Raw genomic sequence first — 20,929 nt, 5'->3', positions numbered from 1 at the left:
ATCCCTGGGGTCTTGATTCCGTGCCCCTGACCCATATTTCTATTTTCAGGCTGGTTCTCCCAAACTTGAGGACTGTTTACAGTCCCCCCCAACCCCCACCCCCCATCATCAGTAGCCATATCTATTTTGCACTTCTCAAGTTTGCTTACTCCAGAATCATCATTGTTAAGTCTATCTTCTGTGTCCTCACATAGAAGTGATTCCATTTCAGTAAGCTTTAGATATGTCGTTTCTCCCCTTCTGGCTGCTCTAATCCAAACCTTAATCATTTTACAGTAGGACAACAGCGATAACCTTGCTGGCCTCCCCCTCCCACTAGACCTATTCCACTCATAACAGAGAACTCACTGACTCACGTTATTTCGAACAGAGCAGTAATTTTGAATTCTATTTAAACCAAATGTTTTAAGACTTGAAGACACCTCCTTACTGACCTTCACCTGAGGACTTCATTTCCCAACACTCTGGATCCAGGCTTATCAATATAGTCATCTACATTTTCTCTCATCACTGAGTATTCCCCAGTCGTAGGTCCTGATTCCAGAGCCCACAGGCTCTTAACCATCACATGATATAGTATTTAAGAATGTGGGCTGTAGGGTCCTAGGTTAGAATAGTTCCATTTCTGATTAGCTGTGTCTTCTCTATGCCTCAAGCTTTATGTGGAAAGCAAGACAATTAAAGTACCAACAAGAGTACCAACTGGTCTCAGCTGTTGCCAGGACTGAACTAACCTATGTAAAGCTCTGTCAGGCACTCAGTAAGCACTGAAAAAACATTAGCTATTACACTAGCATTACTATATTGCCTCCTAACAAGACACCAAGGGTCTGGCACATACTAGGTGGCCCATAAATTGAATATTCATTCCTACCCCTAAATTTATTGAAAACACTAGTGAAAGATAGAAGTTTTAAACTGGGAATTTGACCTACCTTTAAATCTGAGTTGGCTGCAAATTTCTGTCCAATTAAAGCTGCATTTCCTCCTACATAGTGCTGTAAGATAGTTCAAAGTTATCAGACAATATTTTAGCACAACTATGTTACCCAAGCTTAATAATTTTTTAATTTATTGAATTTATAGTCCATTTTTTTCCCAAAACATTTTGAGGCTACCTTATAACAATGCCACACAGATGAGGTTCATAAGATCATTAACCTCATAGGTTAACAATGAGTTACAAGCAAAGGTGAAAAAAAAAAAAAAACCCAAATATGCCAACCATGAAAATCAATATAACTGTCGTAACTGCAGATCAAATCTGGCCTTTGGTATGCTGGGGTGATAGTCTGAGGTCTCTGGGCCCACCACTGCCTCTTACTCCATGCGAACCTCAAGAAATATCTGGACCATGTGGGCCCTCTAAGCTCTCTCCATCTCTGACAGGTTCTACCCCGTAGACTGGGGATTCTCAAAACAATGTCTTCAAAACAACAGCATCATGTAACCAGGAAACTTCCCAGAAGGGAAGTAAATTCTTGAGTCCCATACATCTACTGAATCAGAAACTCTGGGAGTGGAGCCCAGGAAACTGTTTCAATACCCCCTCCGAGTGATTCTGTGTTTCATGTCTGAGAACCACTAATCTAAACCAGCAATTCTTAACCAGTCTGCTTCTCTCCTCTCCCTAACCCTGGAAACTGACCATGTCTGGAGACATTTTTAACTGTCACACCCAGGGAGGGAAGGGAGTGCTACTGTCATCCAATGAGTAGATGCCAGAGATGCTGCTGAACATCTCACAATGGGCAGGACAGCCCCTACAACAAAGTATTAACCAACCCTAAGTGTCAGTAATGCTGAGGTAAGGAGCCTGGCTCTGGAACACTAGAGCAGAGGTGAAGATCCAGCTCTCCCTTGCCATGCAAAAGCTACAACTAGTTCTCTGTGCATTTGGCCTTATTCTGCTCAGGAAGGACTCAGTCATACTACAATTATTCCATGTTATGAGCCACAAGCAATACCCAAACAAGTTAAGAGGTAGGTATCTTTCCCACCTCTTAATATGAAAAAAGAGCAATTTAAGGGATGAACCAGAACCAAACTCTTAGTAACTATGCTTCATAAATACTGGCTGAATTTAACTGACTGGAAACAGTGGAGTTAATGGAAGTTCAGATATACAGTCCTACAAAAAGGGAAAACACTGCAGAACTGGATTCCCAACAATCACATTTGGGAGAGAATGAAGACAAAGCTTATCAGTTGCTTCTAGGAAGCATACAAAAAGGTATCTTTCCCCACCTTCTCTTAATTTACTGCTGGTGAACCAAACAGACCTGGGCTCCTGGGAGCTCTGATGCAATTTGGGCAATGTCATGGAAAGCTTCCTTATCACTGAAGAAGCGCTCAGCTGCCACTCCCTTCCCCATGAAATGAATGAAAGCTTCTTCCAGATCATTCCTTGAATGCAGAATGGTGTGATCTTTCCCATTCCCAGGACTCAGACCAAGCGCCTCCAAGAGCTTCACTCCTGAGAGCACTACATCCACACAGGCATTGACTCTGGAAGGAAGGAAGGAAGAGGCAGTGTGAAAGAGAAAACCAGAAGTACCTATTCTGCATTTAACAACAGAGAAGTGTTTCCAGGAACATTTCAAACAGATAAACAGACGAAGTGGATCTGAAACCTTAACTGGGAAGTACACAGCATATGGCAGAAGAGTCTTTTATCTGGACGTATGCCAGAATATTTCTGAGGATTGGAACACAGGATTCTTTTCAATAGGTTGGCAAACCTTTGCGAGCTACAAAGAGAAGACAAGTGCTCAGCATTTTAGAATAAAGATATCATGATAACACAAATACAGCATTTCTGAGAAAATGCTGGCAGAGCCAAACTGTCTGGATTCACACTGGCTTTGTGACTTGGGCAAGTCAAATTTCTGTGTCTCAGTTTCCTTATTTATAAAATGGCATAATATGGGTATTTAACTTATAGAACTGTTTCAAAGATTAAGTTAATATATGCTTAGGAACACTGGTGCAAAGTAAGCAAAATGTAAGTGTTGGTCAAAAGTCAAGTATCTGATAGCCTACCTCCAAAGACACATGTGGAAGGTGGTAAAACACTAAATACCTAAATGTGTAAATACTCCCAGCTGAAACTCTTAAGAGTTAAGTGGTATCTTAAAGACTCAGGCACACCTGCAGTCTTGTAACGACTCATCACTTGGCAGGTGTTCACTGGACCAATCCATGACCTTAAAGGGCTCCTAAGAAATCAATGCTGCATCACCTGGTTGGCTCTGTGGAATCAAATTATAAAGAGTTATGGTTGTCTGGCATGGCCTCTCTCCTATGTGTGCACAGAAAAGTTCTGGCTTATATTTTTAATGTTAAAAAGCCACCCCTTAAAAGAGAAGGGTCAAATAATTTGGGTAGCTAGATGAGGACCTTCTGCCCCCCAACCCATAGTCACCTTTATTTTTGCTTCTATTGGGGATGTCATTCTTGCCAATGGGGCTAGATGACCACACAGACAGCTTGTAAGCCTCTGAGAGAACCTAGGCCCACAGAAGGCCAATAAATAGCTCCCGGTGAGAAGGGGGCTGGGCTTGCAGGTGAAATCCAAGCAGCTTCAAACCAGAAAGTATAATCATCAATAAAGAAGGACCGAAGGACTGGATTCTAGTGTGGAATATAGCTACAATGTTTCCCTTCTAGTCTCTTTAAAAAAAAAAAAAAAAAAATCTCTGGATCTGGAAATTAACAAAGTCATTAATGGTGGTAAACCCTAAGAGGAATGAGATTGGGTAAGAGAGGAATTTCGTTTTTCATTAGATTTCTAATTTTTATAAGCATGTATTATGTTTATAATTGAAAAGCACTGTAATTTTTAAAAGGTTCATATGTAGACTAGATATAAGGTTTACAATGGCAAGGAAGAGACACCTCTCCTAGTGATACAAACTGACTACACCCTCTTCATAAGGATGCTTTATTTTTCCCCTATGAATCCCATGCTTTAAAAAAGATTTCTGCCTACCAATCAGCATTTAAATATTCAAATTTACTTATTCTTTTAAAATTAAAGATACATACATACTCTGGTCAACTGGAAAGGCATAATCTAAGAGTTACTATGCCCTTCAGTGCATAAAACACACCGACATTCATGTGGCAGGAGCTTAACGGTGTTTAAAAAACATCCCTTTCACAGCCCTGCACGATCATAAACCAAGCAAACCTTATAAACCAGTCTCAATTCCACCTCATACAGGGTGTTCTTTATTTCTACTGGATGCAACATTATATATCTAAAGGGTAGACTCTTAACACATCGCCTTCATATCCAGTGGTGTGCTGAGACCTTGAATAGAGTTTGATTCTTTAAAGATGGGAATGGGGAAAGTTTGCAAAAGTTACAAAAAAACCAAAAGGAATAATGTTCAGCATACTTTGCAATACAAGACAAAACTCAACAGAATTTTGATTTAAAAAAATGTAACTACCATAGGAACATTTTCCACCCCCCCAACTTAATCATGCCATGAATACAAAGGGGAAAAAATCTTATAAAAGGAAAACATTTTATTCAGTAGCTTTTAGTAAAAAGGGATCATTGAACATCTCTGTGCCAGACACCAAACTAAGTACTTCTCCATGTGCTTTCTAGTCACCCTTTAACCAGAGCAAGAATCTTCCTCTGCACTTACCTCAATTCAACAGCATCTGAAAATGTAAACAAGCACATTACCTACGTCGCTTTATTACCAGCGGAATTAGAGAGAGGGAGGGAGCAAAAGAACCAGAAGACAAAATTATGCTCATTTGACTTCAGGCAGAATTTCACAGTTGAGTACAAAAGGTATAAAAGATTGTAATGTGAGTTTGGAGAAAAGGAAGACACAGATGCAATAACTGGAAACTAAAGCAAGGCAACAGATACTGAATGTCCAAACAAGAAGAAGGACTAGAAGGACAGGGAAGCCTGGGCTTCCATGACCTACTGCCAGAGGTTTGTTGGGGGGCTGGGGAAGGGGGCACAGTTCCCCTTCTAGACTGTAAATTCTTTAAAGGCAAGGATGGTGGTTCTTTTTTTTTTTTTCCGTTTATTTATTTTTGGGACAGAGAGAGACAGAGCATGAACGGGGGAGGGGCAGAGAGAGAAGGAGACACAGAATCGGAAACAGGCTCCAGGCTCTGAGCCATCAGCCCAGAGCCCGACGCGGGGCTCGAACTCACGGACCTCGAGATCGTGACCTGGCTGAAGTCGGACGCTTAACCGACTGCGCCACCCAGGCGCCCCAAGGATGGTGGTTCTAATCACCTCCCTTCTGTTTCATTATCTGTGAAATGTTTCCTTAAGTTCTTCCTAGCTTTAACCCTATACCTGAGATATTTACAATGGGTAATCATAATCACCAGAAGGTGCAGAACTGCAGAGAAGAGACATCCAAAGGTGCAGGGGCACTGGTCCCTGCGCTGAACTCTGGATGGTGCTCTGGTCAGAGAGAGAAGGCTGGTATTTCTGAAGCAATGCATGTGAGGCAGGTGTTTTCAGAGAGATCACACCAGTTTGCAAAACACGGTAAGATAGGCAAGTAGTTCTCACTGCTTTCAGCTGAGAAAAGCTGAGGCTGGAGGCTGACTGACATTCCAAAGGCCACAAATGGAGGAGGCTAAATTCAAACCCAGATTTATCCGATACTGAAGCCCTTGCATGCAGTGTGCACAAGCACAGGTGCAGATGAAGAGATTAACTTTACGTGTGGATACAGTAAGAATGTGGATCTAGTTAGAACGGAGAGCTGAAGAGAGGAGTGGAGCATGACAGGCTTCAAAGGCCAGGGAAAAGCCAGGTATTGGGGAATGAACACTAGGTTCATGATTCACTCAATGGGTCTCAGGCACCAGAGTCCGATTTTGGAGCAGAGGAGGTGGCACATTTTAGAAAGGTGTGGTAGCGTGCCCACCCCTGACCATCTTTCTTGAAACATGTCCTATCCGTTTTTTCTCTGGGTCCTTTCCACCAGCCCCCTACATGCTGGTGCCTCCCAGAATTCCACCCTTGCCATTTACTTTCCTTTCTTGCTCTCCTCCGGGGCAATCCTATCCAGTCTCTGACCTCAACTTAACCATTGGCATCTCCAAAGCCTGCAAGCCTGCTCCTCAATATGCTCCTAAACTTCAGCCTCACTGTCAGCTGAAGGCTCAGTTTCATTTGAAATCCCACAAGCAGGCACAGTGCCCCCTCCTCTGAAATCCAACCTGTTACTTTTCAACACAAACTTGATCTCTTTTCTTAGTCTCATAGCAGTCATGTGGCACGAACAAGATCGGAGCCAGAAACCGGCTTATCTTGTGACTCTGGTAGTTAACAGCTGTGTAATCTTGGGCCAATCAATATTTCTAAAGCTTTGGTTTACTTATCTATGAAAACTGGATGACAATATTTGTATCTATGTACATAAGGTTATAAAATGCCCGATGCTAAAAACTTGTCATTCTGGACTGCCTTTCTTTACCACACTCAACCTGTTAACAAATTTCACATTTAGTACACTGCGAATGAAAAAAGGCTCTCCTCTCCCTTCACCCAGATCTTACAACGGCCTCTTAACTAAGGTCAGGATGTCAAGACTTTCCTCCTTATCAACCACACTACATTGTGCATCCAGAGTGCAAGTGAAAGTGTGTGTTCTCCTGAGAAGTCAAACTGCAACATCCCCTCCCCCAAAAGAAATTCTAGTTCAAGTACTGCAACTTCTCTCACCTACTCCTTGCATATCACCATCTTTAGGGCTAAATCCCTGTGGGTAATGAAAAATGTTACCAACGGATGTCTGTTACCCACAAAAGTGATGTGAAACTGTCAATCGGGTTACAGCCGTGGCTCAAAACCCACCCTTTACGTTCCTACCAGTTATTCTCAGCAAAAAACTTAGTCTTATTTACCTGCTTATAAACCGTTACTGCTCTCCTACCACCTACCCTGATATGAAAGGCCCTTCTCAGCATCGTTTACTCACCTCTCTCTACCATAAGGTCCTTGCCCTCAAAACAGGGCCAACTTGCTGTTCCTAAACTGTGTACTTCACATTTGGTTCTCTCTGCTTAGGTGGTCTTATCCCCCCACCCCACCCCACTTCTGTGAAGAAATCCCATTTTTTCTCCAGGGCCTATCCCATGCAGTCACTATAGCAGATTATATTGTCCAAGATGGTCACAAGATGTTCCATCCTTTTTACAATGTGATGTTGACACTCCTTCCATCAAGATGTGCTCTAAGTCCCATCCATTTGAAACCTGCTGGACCTAGGACTGTGGTAGAAGTAACACTGTGCTTTTAAGATTAGGTCGTAAAAGGCATTAAGGCTTCTGCCTGGTCGTCTTGGAACATTCTATTTACTCTGCTATGAGAAACCTACATAGCTAGCTGCACAGAACGCCTGTAGGTGCTCAGGACGTAGCTGAGGCTGTAGCTGACAACCACAATCAACCTTTAAAGAGGATTCCAGTCCCAGACACCATCTGACTGAAGCTGCCCCTCCAGTGAGAACTGCCTAGCAGAGCCTAACTGAACCTGAGAATCAGCAAAGATAATAAAATGACCATGTGTTAAGCTACCGAGTTTTGGGGTGATTTGTGATTTAATAAATGTGACATCACCTTCTCAGAGCATTTTCCAAAGCCTCATCCTGGGAAGAATTAGTAATCCTTTGAGACACAAGGCTACCTTGTTTTTAGCCCTAGTTCTGCAAAGCACTTCTGATAACTGTTACAGAGAGCACTGTGTGCCCCTGTCCCCCACCAATTCGTATGCTGAAGCATTTACCACAAATGTGACTGTTTTTGGAGATAAGGACTATTTAATCTAACAGGGCTAAAGTCCATATAAGAGGAAGAGACACCAGGAGTGTGCATGCACAGAGAAAAGGCCACATGGGTACACGGTGAGAAGGGGGCATCTGCAAGTCAGAAAGAGAGGACTCACTAGAAACCAATCTTGCCAGCACCTCACCTTGATCTGAGACTATCAGCATCTAGAACTGTTGAGAAAATAAATTTCTGTTGTTTAAGCCACTCAGTCTGTGGTATACTGTTATGGCAGCATGAGCACTAATAATAAATATATCTCTTTTCAACAAATGAGGCGGGGATCTTGCTTCACCCATTTCTGTATCAGAACCTAGCACATACCATGCAGTTGATGATTTTTGTTGAATGTGCATAAAACCAGGGAGGACAATTAAGAAGCTGATAAGGAAGTTGGTGAAAGGGCCTGAACTTGAAAGAAGAGATAAAAGGGGATATATCTGAAGAAACAATACACTGGTATTAAAAAACAAAACAAAACGAAAAAACTAGCTAACGTTTGAGTGCTCTTTACAGCAGAAGGCATGCTAGATTACACGATTATTTTGTCTAACCTTCAGGATAACTTGGCTCTCTACCTTAGCCTTCCCCCAGCACTCACAAAAACCTGCAGAATATTTCATAGATGGCCTGCTTTTGTATGGTGCTTTAAAGGTGAAGACAAGATATTTAAGTCGAACTGAGACAGGGTTTAAAGTTTGTGTGAGGAGAACAAATACATTTTTTGGAGAGGAACACAAAGAAAGGAGGCGCTGTGAGCTGGGAGAACCTTATATATGCCATGTCACTGAAGTCAGGGGAAGAAAAGAGTTTCAAAAAGGGAAACTCTTTAGCGCGTGCAAGACTGCAGACAGTTGGCAGTGAAGACAAAAAAAAAAAGGCAGTTGAACTGGAAAATCAACAAGTCACCAGTGAGTTTTCAGAGAGTAGTTTCAGTAGAGTGGGGGTCTCCCGGACGTTCAGGAAGCGAAAACAAGGGAAATAAAGTCAGCAGTTAAAGGCAGCGGCCACGCCGCTCACTCAAGAAGTTCAGAAGCAAGAGGATGAGCGCCGTAAGACCAGGTGTCTTTGACCGGAAAAAGGCAGACGAGCCGAAACAGGAATGAAGGAGACTGGAACATGAGGGTGTCAGGCTGCGCGGGATTTGCAAGAAGCTATTAGGCTGGTCCTACCAAGACGAGAGAAGGATGCAGAGGCTAGCCGAGAGCAAAAAGCAGTCTGGTGAGTCCTTGCAGCAGCGACGAACGGGGCTCGTCCTAGACGTCTGACGCTTCTCGTCAAGGAGGCAGCGTGGACACCAGCGCCGAGGGGCCTCCCGGGGACATTTGGGAACCCCTGTTTCCGCGCGGCTCTACCTCCCAGCTCCCCAGCCGCCCGAACTCCGCCAATGTGACCCTAAGAGGCCCGGAGCGCCCGCACCTCCTTGGAGAGACCCTGAGACTCAGGCCCCGCAGGCACTCACCCCACGGCCACGCGGCGCCAACGCCGGGCCGGCCGTACAATGAGCGCGTCCCAGGCGGCCGCCAAGCGGCCCTCAGGGGAGCCGGGTCCCGGGGGCGCGGGCGCCAGCTGTAGCGAGCTCCACAGCGAGCGCAGCGCCGAGCCGGGCAGCTGCGGCTCCAGCAGGAGGACACAGCCCACCGCCAGCGCCAGGAAGCCGGCGTACGCAGAGCCGCGCCACAGCGCCATGGGGACCGAGGCGCCGCAGGGTCCAGACAGCTCCTTCCCCGGCCCGCGCCTCTTCCGTCTCTGCGTGCGCCGACGTCCACACGCGCCACGTCACGCCAGTGCGCCGCGGCCCCCGGGGGCGGGCTGGGGGCGGGGCTCCGCGCCTCTCTGCAGGCGCCAACTCTGGCGCTGGGGGGCGCGGTTGCGAGGCCCTGCAGAGGGTTGGACAAAGGTCCGAACGCGGAGCCGGGAGGCAGGCCCCGCGCGTGCCCCCACCTCCCAGCTCCATCCCGGACCCCAAACCAGAGGGGCGAGGGCACGTTTGTTGTTCCAATACGAGGAAACAGACAGATTATGAAGAAGCGGGCCAACCTCACGTTAATCTTTGAGCCGGTCAGTGTCCCCGCTTGAGCAGCGCCTGCGTTTGCCGGGAAGGACACCAGTTACACTCCCCGTCTTTTAAGCCATCCCTCCGCGTGTGTCCATCCTCCACCGCTGATTTAACAATTCCTCTTCCTCCCGGAGGGAATTAGCTCAGAGGGCAGCAGCGCCGCAGCGAGCCCCTGGGGCGCGCGTGGCAGGGGATTCTGCTCCTTTAGAGGGTAGCCGAGGCCTTCGGCCACTCGAGGCCCATTCCAAGACGGGAGAGCCAGCAGTGTTCCTCCTCTAGGGATGATCACATTCAAGCCTTAAGATAATCCTCTGGGGGGCGCTGTTCCCTTTAACAGTATCAGAAAAACGCACACAGGCACACAATCTTGTGTTAGGGAGGTTATGGACTTGGGTTAAGAAAGACTGGTTTCTCTTCTTTTCCCTTGGTGGTAGGGCTTCAACCCAGGTAGGCCCTGTCTTCCTCTTTGGGGCCCTCTTTCTGCGAGCCCACATTGAAACCAGTGAAGCTAGGCTTGTTGCCAGTTCCTTCTCAGTGGCCACCATGCACCTCCTGGTTTTCTTCCCTGGCTTGTTGCCATTTTTTCTCCTGACTGGCTTTGTGTCCGACTTTCCACTCTGCCTCTGACCTTTGGACTTGGCAATGAAACTTAATTTCCCTAGCTTTGATCTTGGGCTATAGGGTTTATTCCCCCACCTCCCACACTCCCCAACCCCCACATCACCTGCTCTTCCCCCTCCTGGCCATCTACCTTCTCCTAGCTCACCCCATCCAGCCCACCTGATCCCTGATTGTAGCAGCCTTTTCAAAGGAGATGTTCACACAGGAAGAGATTTGGGCTGCTATAGGAAAAGAAAGAAGCCAAGGAGCCAGTAAGATTTGCGTGGAGCCACGAAACTGTCTTCTTTAGAGTTTCGTGTCCCTTCTCTCTCCTGAGATGTGTCAAATCAGTTCCTAGAGAAACTATTCCCTCTCATGGCCCACAGTGGGCATGTTTCCCTACCATCCCAGAGATGACTGAACCAGCACCTAACTCAAAAGCAGGGAATCCACCAATGGCAGAGAACACTTCTCAATTAGCAATAATTTTGCCTCAGATAAACCTCATTGGCTATGATACTGCCCCTGCACAAAGCTCACAGAAGACTTCTCTCTACTGAGAATTTGGACCAAGAGTCAAGAGTCCGTGGCTAGGTGTGTTTGTTTGTTTTTCTTTTCCTTTTCTGGATCCGCAAGGTCACATAGGCTTGATGGTCAGATAGAGTTAGTTAAATATATTTCCAAGATGAAGTTTTGGGGGCACTCAGGAAACTGTGGGAGGACCATGGAGCAGACAGGCCTAGAGATACAGGGAAATGCTTCCACACCAGAGTCATGTGGAAACAAAGCTGCCTGGGGCCTTACCTTCTGGCTCCCAAGGTAGCTGCTGAACTGCCAGCACTTTGAAACTAATGCTTCTGCTTCTTTCCAGGCTTGCCAGAACTACCCCCACCCCCTTAACCCCTCAGTTTTATTAAGATATAATTGACATGTCAGTTATAACACTGTATAAGTAAGGTGTCCAACATAATGATTTGATACATGTATATACTGCACCATGATTACAATAAGTTTAGTTAACATCACTACCTCGCATAGTTACAACATTTGGTTCTTTGTATTTAAGTTGTACTCTCTTAGCAGCTTTAAAATACATGATACTAGGGGCACCTGGGTGGCCCAGTCCACTCAGCATCTGACTTCTGCTCAGGTCACGAACTCATAGTTCATGAGTTTGAGCCCGTGTCGAGCTCTGTGCTGACACCCCAGGGCCTGGATCTTCTTCAGATTGATTCTCTCTCTCTCTCTCTCTCTCTCTCTCTCTCTCTGTCCCTCCCTGCTCATTCTCTGTCTCTCTCTCAAAAGTAAATAAATGTTAAAAAAAAAATTTTTTTAAATACATTATACTAGAACTTTGGATTTAGCCACAGAAACAAAACTACAGCAGCTTGAATAAAATGGAGATTTATTTCTCATGTAAAAGTCCACATGGGGTGCCGGTACTCTGTGGGCTGCAGCCATCTGCCCATTGTTGAGGCTGGTCTGGGGCTCTTGCTGGTTGGTCGCTCAGTGTAGGTTTGTGTTGTGGGTGATGGCAGGGCTGGACAAAGAGCCCAGAGTGTGGACCTCAGTCCCAACTGAGAACAGCAGGAGCTATAGGAAGAATACCAGTTACATTTGCCAGTCGTGGCAGAGTCTGATGTGACTTCTGGTCACCTGTACAATCACAGTGGCCTTAAATTCCCTCTCACTTACCAGGAGCTCAGGGGTGAGCATTCAGCTATTTTTGGTGCTACGACCCCGCTTAAAATATTTCCTTAATGAAAAATAGTCATTTTGGATTCTGATAATCTTATCTGTTTAGAGAGTCTGAAATGCATTGCAAGCAATTTTTCTAGAGGTTAGATTTCTGGGGGCAATTATACAAAAGAGCCCAGAATGGGCAGCCGTGGCTCCATTCTCTAGGCTGAACAAAGAAAAAGGGGCTGGGCAGGCCTCCAGACACCCCTTCCCCCCACTCAAATTGCTTCCAGACATGGCCTTTTGCAGTTGGTTCTCTCTCTTAGGATCTTGAAATGAGAAAAAAAAGCAATTTGGTTCCAGAAAATTCAGAGGCAAATGGAGGCCCCAGGTGTCCCCCCCAAGACCCTGACCTGGAAGGCCAAGGTGCAGATCCCATATATCTACAAGGAATTAGCAGAGTGCTATCAGTTCCCAAATTAGCCTGAAGCTTTGGCTTTGACAACAACACAAGTCAACACCACACATGTGATCAGAGGGGTTTTAAGGAGCAAGTTTGTTCCCACACTGGAACAGAAACTAAAGTGGTACCAAATAGTCCTTATGTAAGCTGGGCTAACCCACTTTTCCACAGTTGCAGGCCTGTGGAGTTTCATCCAAGCTGCTCTCTGAAGTCCACACTGTGTCAAGGCCTTTGCTCAAGCCAGAGACACAGACCACCACAGGCCACACCCAAAGGCCAGAGTGAGAGCTCAGCTTTGAAGATTGTAGAAAACTCTAAGGAGACAAAAGAGAAGGGATAAAGGATCCTAGGATCTGAAAAGAGAAAGTTTTATGTCTGCAGCCATAGCCCTGGGCAATCAGACACCCTCCTCCCTAATCTGCCATCAGGAGGGCACTAGAAGAGCTAGGAGGATAGGTTGCTGAACAAGGAAAGGCAGAGTGTTGAAGGCATAGGAGCCAGGTGACATGATGTCAGCTGCAAATCATGATAGTTCATGGACATTAATAGGACCTCCTACATAGATTAGGGCAGAGAACTTCTTAGTTTGTGGGGATGCAACAGTGTGGTGGCGCTGGATTTCTTTGGGCTTTGGGATTAACTGCTTTGGGCCAGGAGGAAGTGCTGAGCGTGGGAAAGTGGGAGGGGCAGAGCTGCCTGGGCTTCTGTCTGGCAGGGGCCTATGAGCTTCACAGGGCAAATGTGTAAGGGGGCTGTGTGAGGCATGCTTCTGGAACATAGCTGTCACACTGGCTGCTGTAGCCTGTTCACACTAGGGACTCTCCAGCTTGGTGCTCCTCTGCAGGCTGTATAAACCAGCCCTGCTGTAGGTCCTGGAGGATGATACAGCCATCAGATCTGGGTTCTGTAATATTTGCCGTGTATGTTTAGAAGGAAATGGAAAGTTTGCCTTTTAACTGCATTTCCTCTCTTTTTATTTATTTTTTATCTATCTATTTATTTATTTATTTTTAATTCTTTTAACATTTATTTTTTTTAATTTTTTTTCAATATATGAAATTTATTGTCAAATTGGTTTCCATACAACACCCAGTGCTCATCCCAAAAGGTGCTCTCCTCAATACCCATCACCCACCCTCCCCTCCCTCCCACTCCCCATCAACCCTCAGTTTGTTCTCAGTTTTTAAGGATTTCCTCTCTTTTTAAAAAATGTTTATTTATTTGTTTTCAGAGAGAGAGTGGGAGAGGGGCAGGGAGAATCCCAAGCAGGCTCTGTGCTGATACCCAGTGCTTGAACTCATAAACCATGAGATCATGACCTGAGCTGAAATCAAGAGTTGGATGCTTAACCAACTGAGCCACCCAAGCGCCCGTAACTATATTTCCTTCTTGTTTCAAGAACCCTAACAATTCTATACATATTAATGCTTATTTATTTTTGAGACAGAGAGACAGAGCGTGAGCAGGGAAGGGACAGAGAGAGAGGGAGACACAGAATCCGAAGCAGGCTCCAGGCTCTGAGCTGTCAGCACAGAGCCTGACGTGGGGCTTGAACCCACGATGCATGAGATCATGACCTGAGCTGAACCTACTGAGCCACCCAGCAACCCTAACCCTAACAATTCTAGGACCACTTAGTCCAGTAGCTGTTTTCCAAAAATAAATAAAGGAGAAAATAAAAGGAAGCAAAAACATCCAAGTGGTATGGCATGTCTGGGCTGCTCTGGAGCGGCCGGGGGCCCAGGCTTGCTCCGTCTTTTGCCCTGCCATCTGTAGGGTGATGGCATAGAGGGGAGGGTGTGCCATGATAAAATAGGGGTTCGGAAAGAAAGGAGAGTTGGCACATGGCCGTTGCAAGGCAATCAACACCTCTACTCCAGTGGAAGGAATGTGGGATTTGATGCCTGTTTTTAAATCTCTATTTCTGCCACCCAGTCTCTGTGCATCTCAGGCAAGTCATTTAACCTTTCTGACCCTCAGTTTCCTTGCCTGCAAAATAATTCCTACCATACCAAATGGTTGTGAGAGGTAGACATATCTTAAAAGAGCCTAGCACAGTGTCTGCTACATGTTGCTACATGACAGAACATTCCCTCCCATTGCTACAATTGGTTCCTAAGAAGTCTATTTAATTTTCTTCTCAGCCCTGCTGGTCTGCCATTTTCTCACTATAAAGAGGACAGTCATCTCCACATAGATCACTGTGCAGTGGCCTTTTCTATTTTTTGGTTGTTCGGCATCTATGTAATATTCCATTGAATAAAAATACTATAATTTATTTGCCCAGTTTATGGTAAGTAGAACACTTGGAATTTCCCCAAGTTTTTACTGTTCCGTACAACATTGCTATGTACATACTGCTGATACGCATGCATGTTAAGTTTCATCAGGCTGTCAAAGAGGTTCACCAAGAGTAAAATTTCTGGGTCATATGAAACACCTGTCCTCAACTTTACTAGATAATGTCAGACATCCTTCCAAAATGGTATGCCAGCTCTCTCACCAACTCACAGCATATGAGATTGGCTGTTGCTCCACAATACACACCAACAGGTTCTTAAAGCTTTGCCATTCTGTAAGATGTCTAGTGGCGTCTCATTGTGGTCTTGACAACATTTTTGTTAGTTGCAGATATTTTGTCTTCTACCCCTGTCCCTTGTGTTTTCATTCTCCTTATAATACCTTTAGTGAATAAAGTTCTTAATTTTAATGCTGTTAGTAACTTGTTCCTTTTTCTTGCGGTCTTTTCCATTATCATTAGTGCTTTGTGTTACTTGCTTAAAAAAAAAAAATCTTTCCCTACCCAGGGTCATGAAGATCTTCTCCTATACTATCCTCCTACACTATACTAGAGAAGCTTTATACTTCTCAGAGCTGTATGATTTTGCATTTCATGCTTAGGGAGTTAATCCACTTTGGAGTTGATTTTTGTGTATCACGGGAGGAATCCTTATAGATACTCAGTTGACCCGGTGTATTTTACTAGCCATTTCTCAATGACCTGCATTCCTATCTCTGTCCAATATCAAGTGTCCAGATATGTTTGGACTAGTTTTAGGGGCTCTTTATTCTCTTTCATGGATCTATTTATTCACCCTTGTACCAGCACCTCATTATCTTGATATCTGATAATGTAGGTTCTTTGTATCTTATTTTTCTTTCTTTTTAAAAAATGTTTTATTTTTTGAGAGAGAGAGAGAGAGAGAGAGAGAGAGCACACACACACACACACACACACACACACACACACACACATGCACGTGCAAGTAGGGGAGGGGCAGCGAGAGAGGGAAACAGAGGATCTGAAGCAGGCTCTGCACTGACAGGCTGACAGCAGCAAGCCTGACGTGGGACTTGAACTCACTAACTGTGAGCTCATGATCTGAGCTGAAGTCAGATGCTCAACTGACTAAGCCACCCAGGTGCCCTATCTACCTTATTTTTCAAGAGCATCTTGGCTATCCTTGGCCTTTTTCCATTCCCATATACATTTTCAAATTGACTTATCAAATACAAACAAACCAGTTAGGATTTTGATCCGTTTCGGTTTGGGGAGGATTGCCATCTTTACAGAACTGAGTTGTCCAATATAAGACTATGGTAGATCTCTTCATATTTAGATCCACCTAAATGTTTCACACTAACATATTCAACTTTAGTATAGAGGCTTTGCACATCTTTAGCATGACTTATTTCTAGCCACATAATATTTCTTAATACCTCTATAGAGGTAAGGTTGACATACAATAACTGTATAATATTTATAGTGTATGACTTGGTAAGTTTACCATACATACCCGAGACCATCATTACAATCAAGATAATAAATATATGCATCACCCCCAAAAGACTCCTCATGTCCCTTTGTAATCCTTCCTTCCCAAACATCCCCCCTGTCTCCTCTGTACCCAAGCAATCAATAACTGGCTTTCTGTCACTCTAGATCAGTTTACACTTCCCAGAATATGATATAAATTAAATCATGTAGTATGTACTCTTTTTGATCTGGTTTCTTTCACTCAGCATAACTGTTTTGATTCATTTAGGCTACAGTGTGTATCAATAGTTGCTTTTTAGAAAAGGCTTTTTATTTTGAAATAGTTACATATTCACAGGAAGTTGCAAAAATAGTTCAGAGTTTCCCTGTACCCTTTACCCAGTTTCTCCTCCTCGATCTTTGCATGCCTGGGTACTTTCTGTCACTAATATGTCTGCTCAAGTACAGCCTGCTCTGACCAAACAATATAATCTCGTCAGCTGGTGGGTCTCTACCACCTCTCCCTCTGTTATTTTCTGCCTAGAACTTACTAACAGCTGATTTTTCTCATTTGTTTATTAATTTCTGTATTGTGATCTCACCCTATTAGAATATGAATTCCGTGAAAACAGAGGCCTTGTCTGTTCCTAGTCAGTGACTAGAATACAGCCTGGCATCAATAAATCATTGTTGAATAATAAAATACTAAATCTCCCAGCAACTGCATAACATGGATATTGTTCTCTCCATTTTACAGATGAAAAACTGGGTTGGGAAAGATAAAGTGTCATGCCCTAAACTGCACAGTTTGTAGTAGTGGTGGTGGGGATATTGGGTGCTGAGATGTGAATCTCTGATTTATAAAGACACCCTGTTTTTAAAAAATTCTGAGACAGGAAGCAGGGCAGAATGAAGCTGGTTATCTCTATGTTCTTCTATAGCAGTAGTCCTTGTTCACACCATAGACTCCGACCACAGTGCCCAGGCCAGTGACAGCTAACATCCCAAGTGGTCAGCCCTTGGGGTCACTGGCCCCAGCAGCAGTGGCAGGGCTTACAAGTCCCAGCATGGACTTCCCTACTTCCTAGAAAGAGCAGGCAACTAATTTCCCCCATCCCCATTCATGCTTATGTTTTTTTTTTTTTTAAACGAATTAATACTTCTAGCATTTATTTCTAAATCTTTTTTTAAAGAGGCATTAGAGTTCATCACCATTTATTGCAAATTGATTTCTTTAAACAAGTCAGTTCTGATGTTGAAACTGTAATGCATGATTTTTTGTTTGTTTTTTAGTTTTTTTTGGCACTATTTATCATTTAGAACAATAGAGAACAACTTTTAAAATAAAAAGTGGATAGCACTTCACTGAAAAACTATTCCAAGAAACAGATTTTACTTTTATGCCCCAAATCTACATACTTTTAGTTAAGCTATATTAAAAAGTTAATTTCCAAAAAGACACAAGCTTATGAAATCATGATGAAAGTTAGCTGGATTTTCTTGAGAAATGAAATTAAAAACAGACGGCACTGCTTACTTTTCAGCAAATTCTGCTTTGCCAAGTTTCGAAAGGAAAAAGCCTAACAGAGTTTTCCATGTTGTCTCCTTGCCTGGGAGAGTCTGGAGGACGTGTTCCTTTCTGACAGCCTACTTTGTCATCGCTGCTCCCAGTCACAGCTGAATCTGTCAACATGATGGCTTCACCTACTCGCCATGCACAGCCTAGAGCTGCAAATCCCGGTTGGAGTAGATAAATCCCCCGCCTCTTCGATGGAGCTGTGGATTTCAGGTGTTGCTTTATGTGCTCCAGTCAATTTGCATGAAGCTAGTATAAGAAAGGAACCACATCACTTACGTCTGTGAACTTTCTGGAACAAAAATCTGGCACATCAGTCGGTTACTTTATCCATTACAATGTGAGTACCCAGTAGCAATCTTTCTTCCAGAGCCTCTGATCCGTAGCCAAATGTATGATCCGTCAGTTGGGTCATGTTGCAAACTTTGTGTTATAATCAACACTTTGGAAAATGTATCATCACTGTCCTATTCTTCAGAAGCATGATTCCTGGGGGGTTAGGGAAAAGAAAAGCCCCAATAAATCCCCTTTCCTACTGCCTTGAGCCAACTTTTTAAGCTGCTCTGTCCTTTCTGGGGTGGATAAGTGAACACTGGGCCTTTTCTGCTTTAAAAAAAAAAAAACACCATAAAAACAAGACATGATCAGCGTGTATGTATCATTTAGAAAATACAGAAAGATAGACGTTTTTTAAAAATCACCCTTTGGGCGCCTGGGTGGCTAAGTTGGTTAAGCCTCCGACCCCTGATTTTGGTTCAGGTCATGGTCTCAGGGTCATGGGATCTCTGCATGCTCAGCAGAGCCTGTGTGGGATTCTCTCTCCCTCTCTCTCTGCCCCTCCCCAGCTTGTGAATGCACGCTTTCTCTCTCTCTCTCTCTCTCTCTCTCAAAATAAGTAAACTTCAGAAAAAAAAATCACCCTTGATCCTACTGGTCAATGTTAGTTTTTTGGTGTACATCTTTCAGATTTTTTTTTAATGTGAGCACATAGACACACATCTTCACAGAAATGTTATTTTATTATCATATATGTTGTCTGGTAACTTTCTAAAAACAATACAGTTGAACATTTGGATATATCACCAACATTTTTTATCTAACATGATTTTTCATGGCTGCATAGACTATTTAACCTATGGGTAGAGAGGCTGTTCACAAGTTTTGGCTATTACAAACAATGAGAGATGAACAGGCTCATCACAAAATCTTCTCTGTTTCTTTACTTGTCTCCTTAAGGACAGTCACACAAGTGGAAAGGCTACAGCCAAGGGCACGCCCGATGCAGTTCTCAGGCTTTCCTTGAGTAACCCTATGCCACACGCACTCCTGTCCACACCGCAGCCCACCCAGCCAGCTTCGGGAAGTACGCGCCAGACGACTGTTCTGGCTCCGAGGAACCTGGGGTAGAGAGCGCGTAGCGTGCACAGCAAGCCGTTGAGTCTGTGGTCCCATCTAAGCCCTCTAGGGCAAAGGGAGGTGTCCCCAGGAGAAGAGAGCACGAATGAGGCTGGGCCTATGGAAGGAGTCACCTCTTGTCCCTGCGTGGCACAGGCTCTGTCTTTGAACCTTGATTTCCTCATCTGCGGAACGGATTCCCTTGGTGATGGAGACGCGTGGATGCGGCGCCTCCGGGGTGCACAAAACCGAGCCCCGCCTGCGGGAGCGCCCCGGCGCCTGCAGGAGGCCGAGGGCCAGGGAGTCACGCCACGCCGGGAGAACGGCTCCGGGCCTGCAGGGGGCGCCGCGAGCCCACTGCCCGAGCTGCAGCGGCGGGGGGCGGGGCCGCCGAGCCACCAGGGAGGAACGCGCCGCCCGGCGTTCCGCCGGGACCCACGCTGGGTCTTCATCTGGGGGGATTTCTTTTCCCGTGCAACAAAAACGCCAGCAGCCTAATAGGTCCTCGCTTGGCTTTTCCCCTCCCCGCTCAGTCCAGCGGTCCTGAGCTCCTAGTCTTGGCTCCAGGGTTTTCAAACCTCCGCGGGGAGGCTTCGCCTCCAGGGAGCCTTGCTGGACTCCCCCAGGGCTCAAAAGGCGTGGCGCCCCGGGCGGCGCCTGCTTCCGCGAGTGTGCGGCCCACTTCCTGGGTTTGGCTGTCTCTGGGGATGGGCGCTTTGCTTCCCTACCGGGACTCGATCCCCTTATTGCTGCACGCAAGCGCCACTCGCCTCGGGCCCATCGTTAGAAGCGAAGGAGCCACCTCTTCTCCCCGCAGAGCGCAAAGGTCCTCGGAAGGGGCTATGCTGCACCTCCCACCCTTTAGCCAATTTGCTAAAGGTCCCAATTGGGGCGTGCCAATTGTGCGTGTGTGTTGGGGGCGGGGAGGGGGGGAATCGTTGTGCGTCTTTGTGGGAGTTTGTGCGGCCTGTCGGCTGCGTGTTTGTGCCTGTGTGACTGTACACGTACCGTGAGAAAGCATCTTCTAAATTAACTCAGTGTATGGAGTAAGTATTCAGGTGGAACTGGAAAAGATTCTAATCCTTGTTACTTGAGGATATAGGTAAAACAGCCAAGAAATCTGAGGGCTGGGGATTAATACTATATTCGCAACCATAGGCATCTAACCTTGGGCAAATCTCTTCCTTAACTGGTCTTCATTGCCACTTTGGTAAGAGATAATTGTTTAAATGGAAAATCTCTCATAAAAGTATGAAATGACCATGTGTCAGATTTTAACTCCTTAGTTAGTGAGAGAATAATATGTTGAAAAATCAGCTCAAAGGACAATACAAAGGCTGGACACACATACCATCAATCAGGAATAATGAAATGAATTTGTTAATTGATACAAAATTGGCTCCTTTCCTGGGGCGGGGGATCAATTACACCTCCACCAGACAAAATTTATTTGCATTGCGATGAACATGAATCATTTGTATTATTTTCAGTTTTCTACAATTTATAGACTCAAAGACAAGAGATGGTAGCCTGGAAGGGCACACTAGCCCAGTATTCAATAGGGCATTTCCCCCT

The 20,929-nt window shown here is 45.1% G+C and overlaps 1 protein-coding gene and 1 non-coding gene across 6 annotated transcripts in view; both read right to left on the bottom strand.

Moving 5' to 3' along the window:
* ADPGK (ADP dependent glucokinase) overlaps positions 1-9,562 on the bottom strand; it is a 28,710-nt gene extending 19,148 nt beyond the window's left edge. For 4 of the 5 annotated variants that reach the window (XM_047863189.1, XM_047863190.1, XM_047863192.1 and 1 more), the window contains exons 1-3: positions 9,287-9,562; positions 2,283-2,508; positions 936-998 (exon numbers count right to left, since the gene is read on the bottom strand). In XM_047863189.1, the coding sequence (XP_047719145.1) occupies positions 936-998; positions 2,283-2,508; positions 9,287-9,513 (516 nt within the window). In that variant the 5' untranslated portion in view covers positions 9,514-9,562. Of the gene's footprint in view, positions 1-935; positions 999-2,282; positions 2,509-3,150; positions 3,252-9,286 lie in introns of all 5 variants that reach the window. The other variant, XM_047863191.1, reaches the window with a different exon arrangement.
* A 1,313-nt stretch (positions 9,563-10,875) lies between these two features.
* Positions 10,876-11,020, bottom strand: LOC125169120 (U4 spliceosomal RNA). The gene has a single exon (XR_007153457.1). It is a non-coding gene; the product is annotated as a U4 spliceosomal RNA (small nuclear RNA).
* Between the last annotated feature and the right edge of the window lie 9,909 nt (positions 11,021-20,929).

Source organism: Prionailurus viverrinus, chromosome B3, assembly GCF_022837055.1.
Source record: "Prionailurus viverrinus isolate Anna chromosome B3, UM_Priviv_1.0, whole genome shotgun sequence".
NCBI classification, from domain to species: Eukaryota; Metazoa; Chordata; class Mammalia; order Carnivora; family Felidae; genus Prionailurus; species Prionailurus viverrinus.
This window is presented reverse-complemented; position numbering and strand designations above follow the sequence as displayed.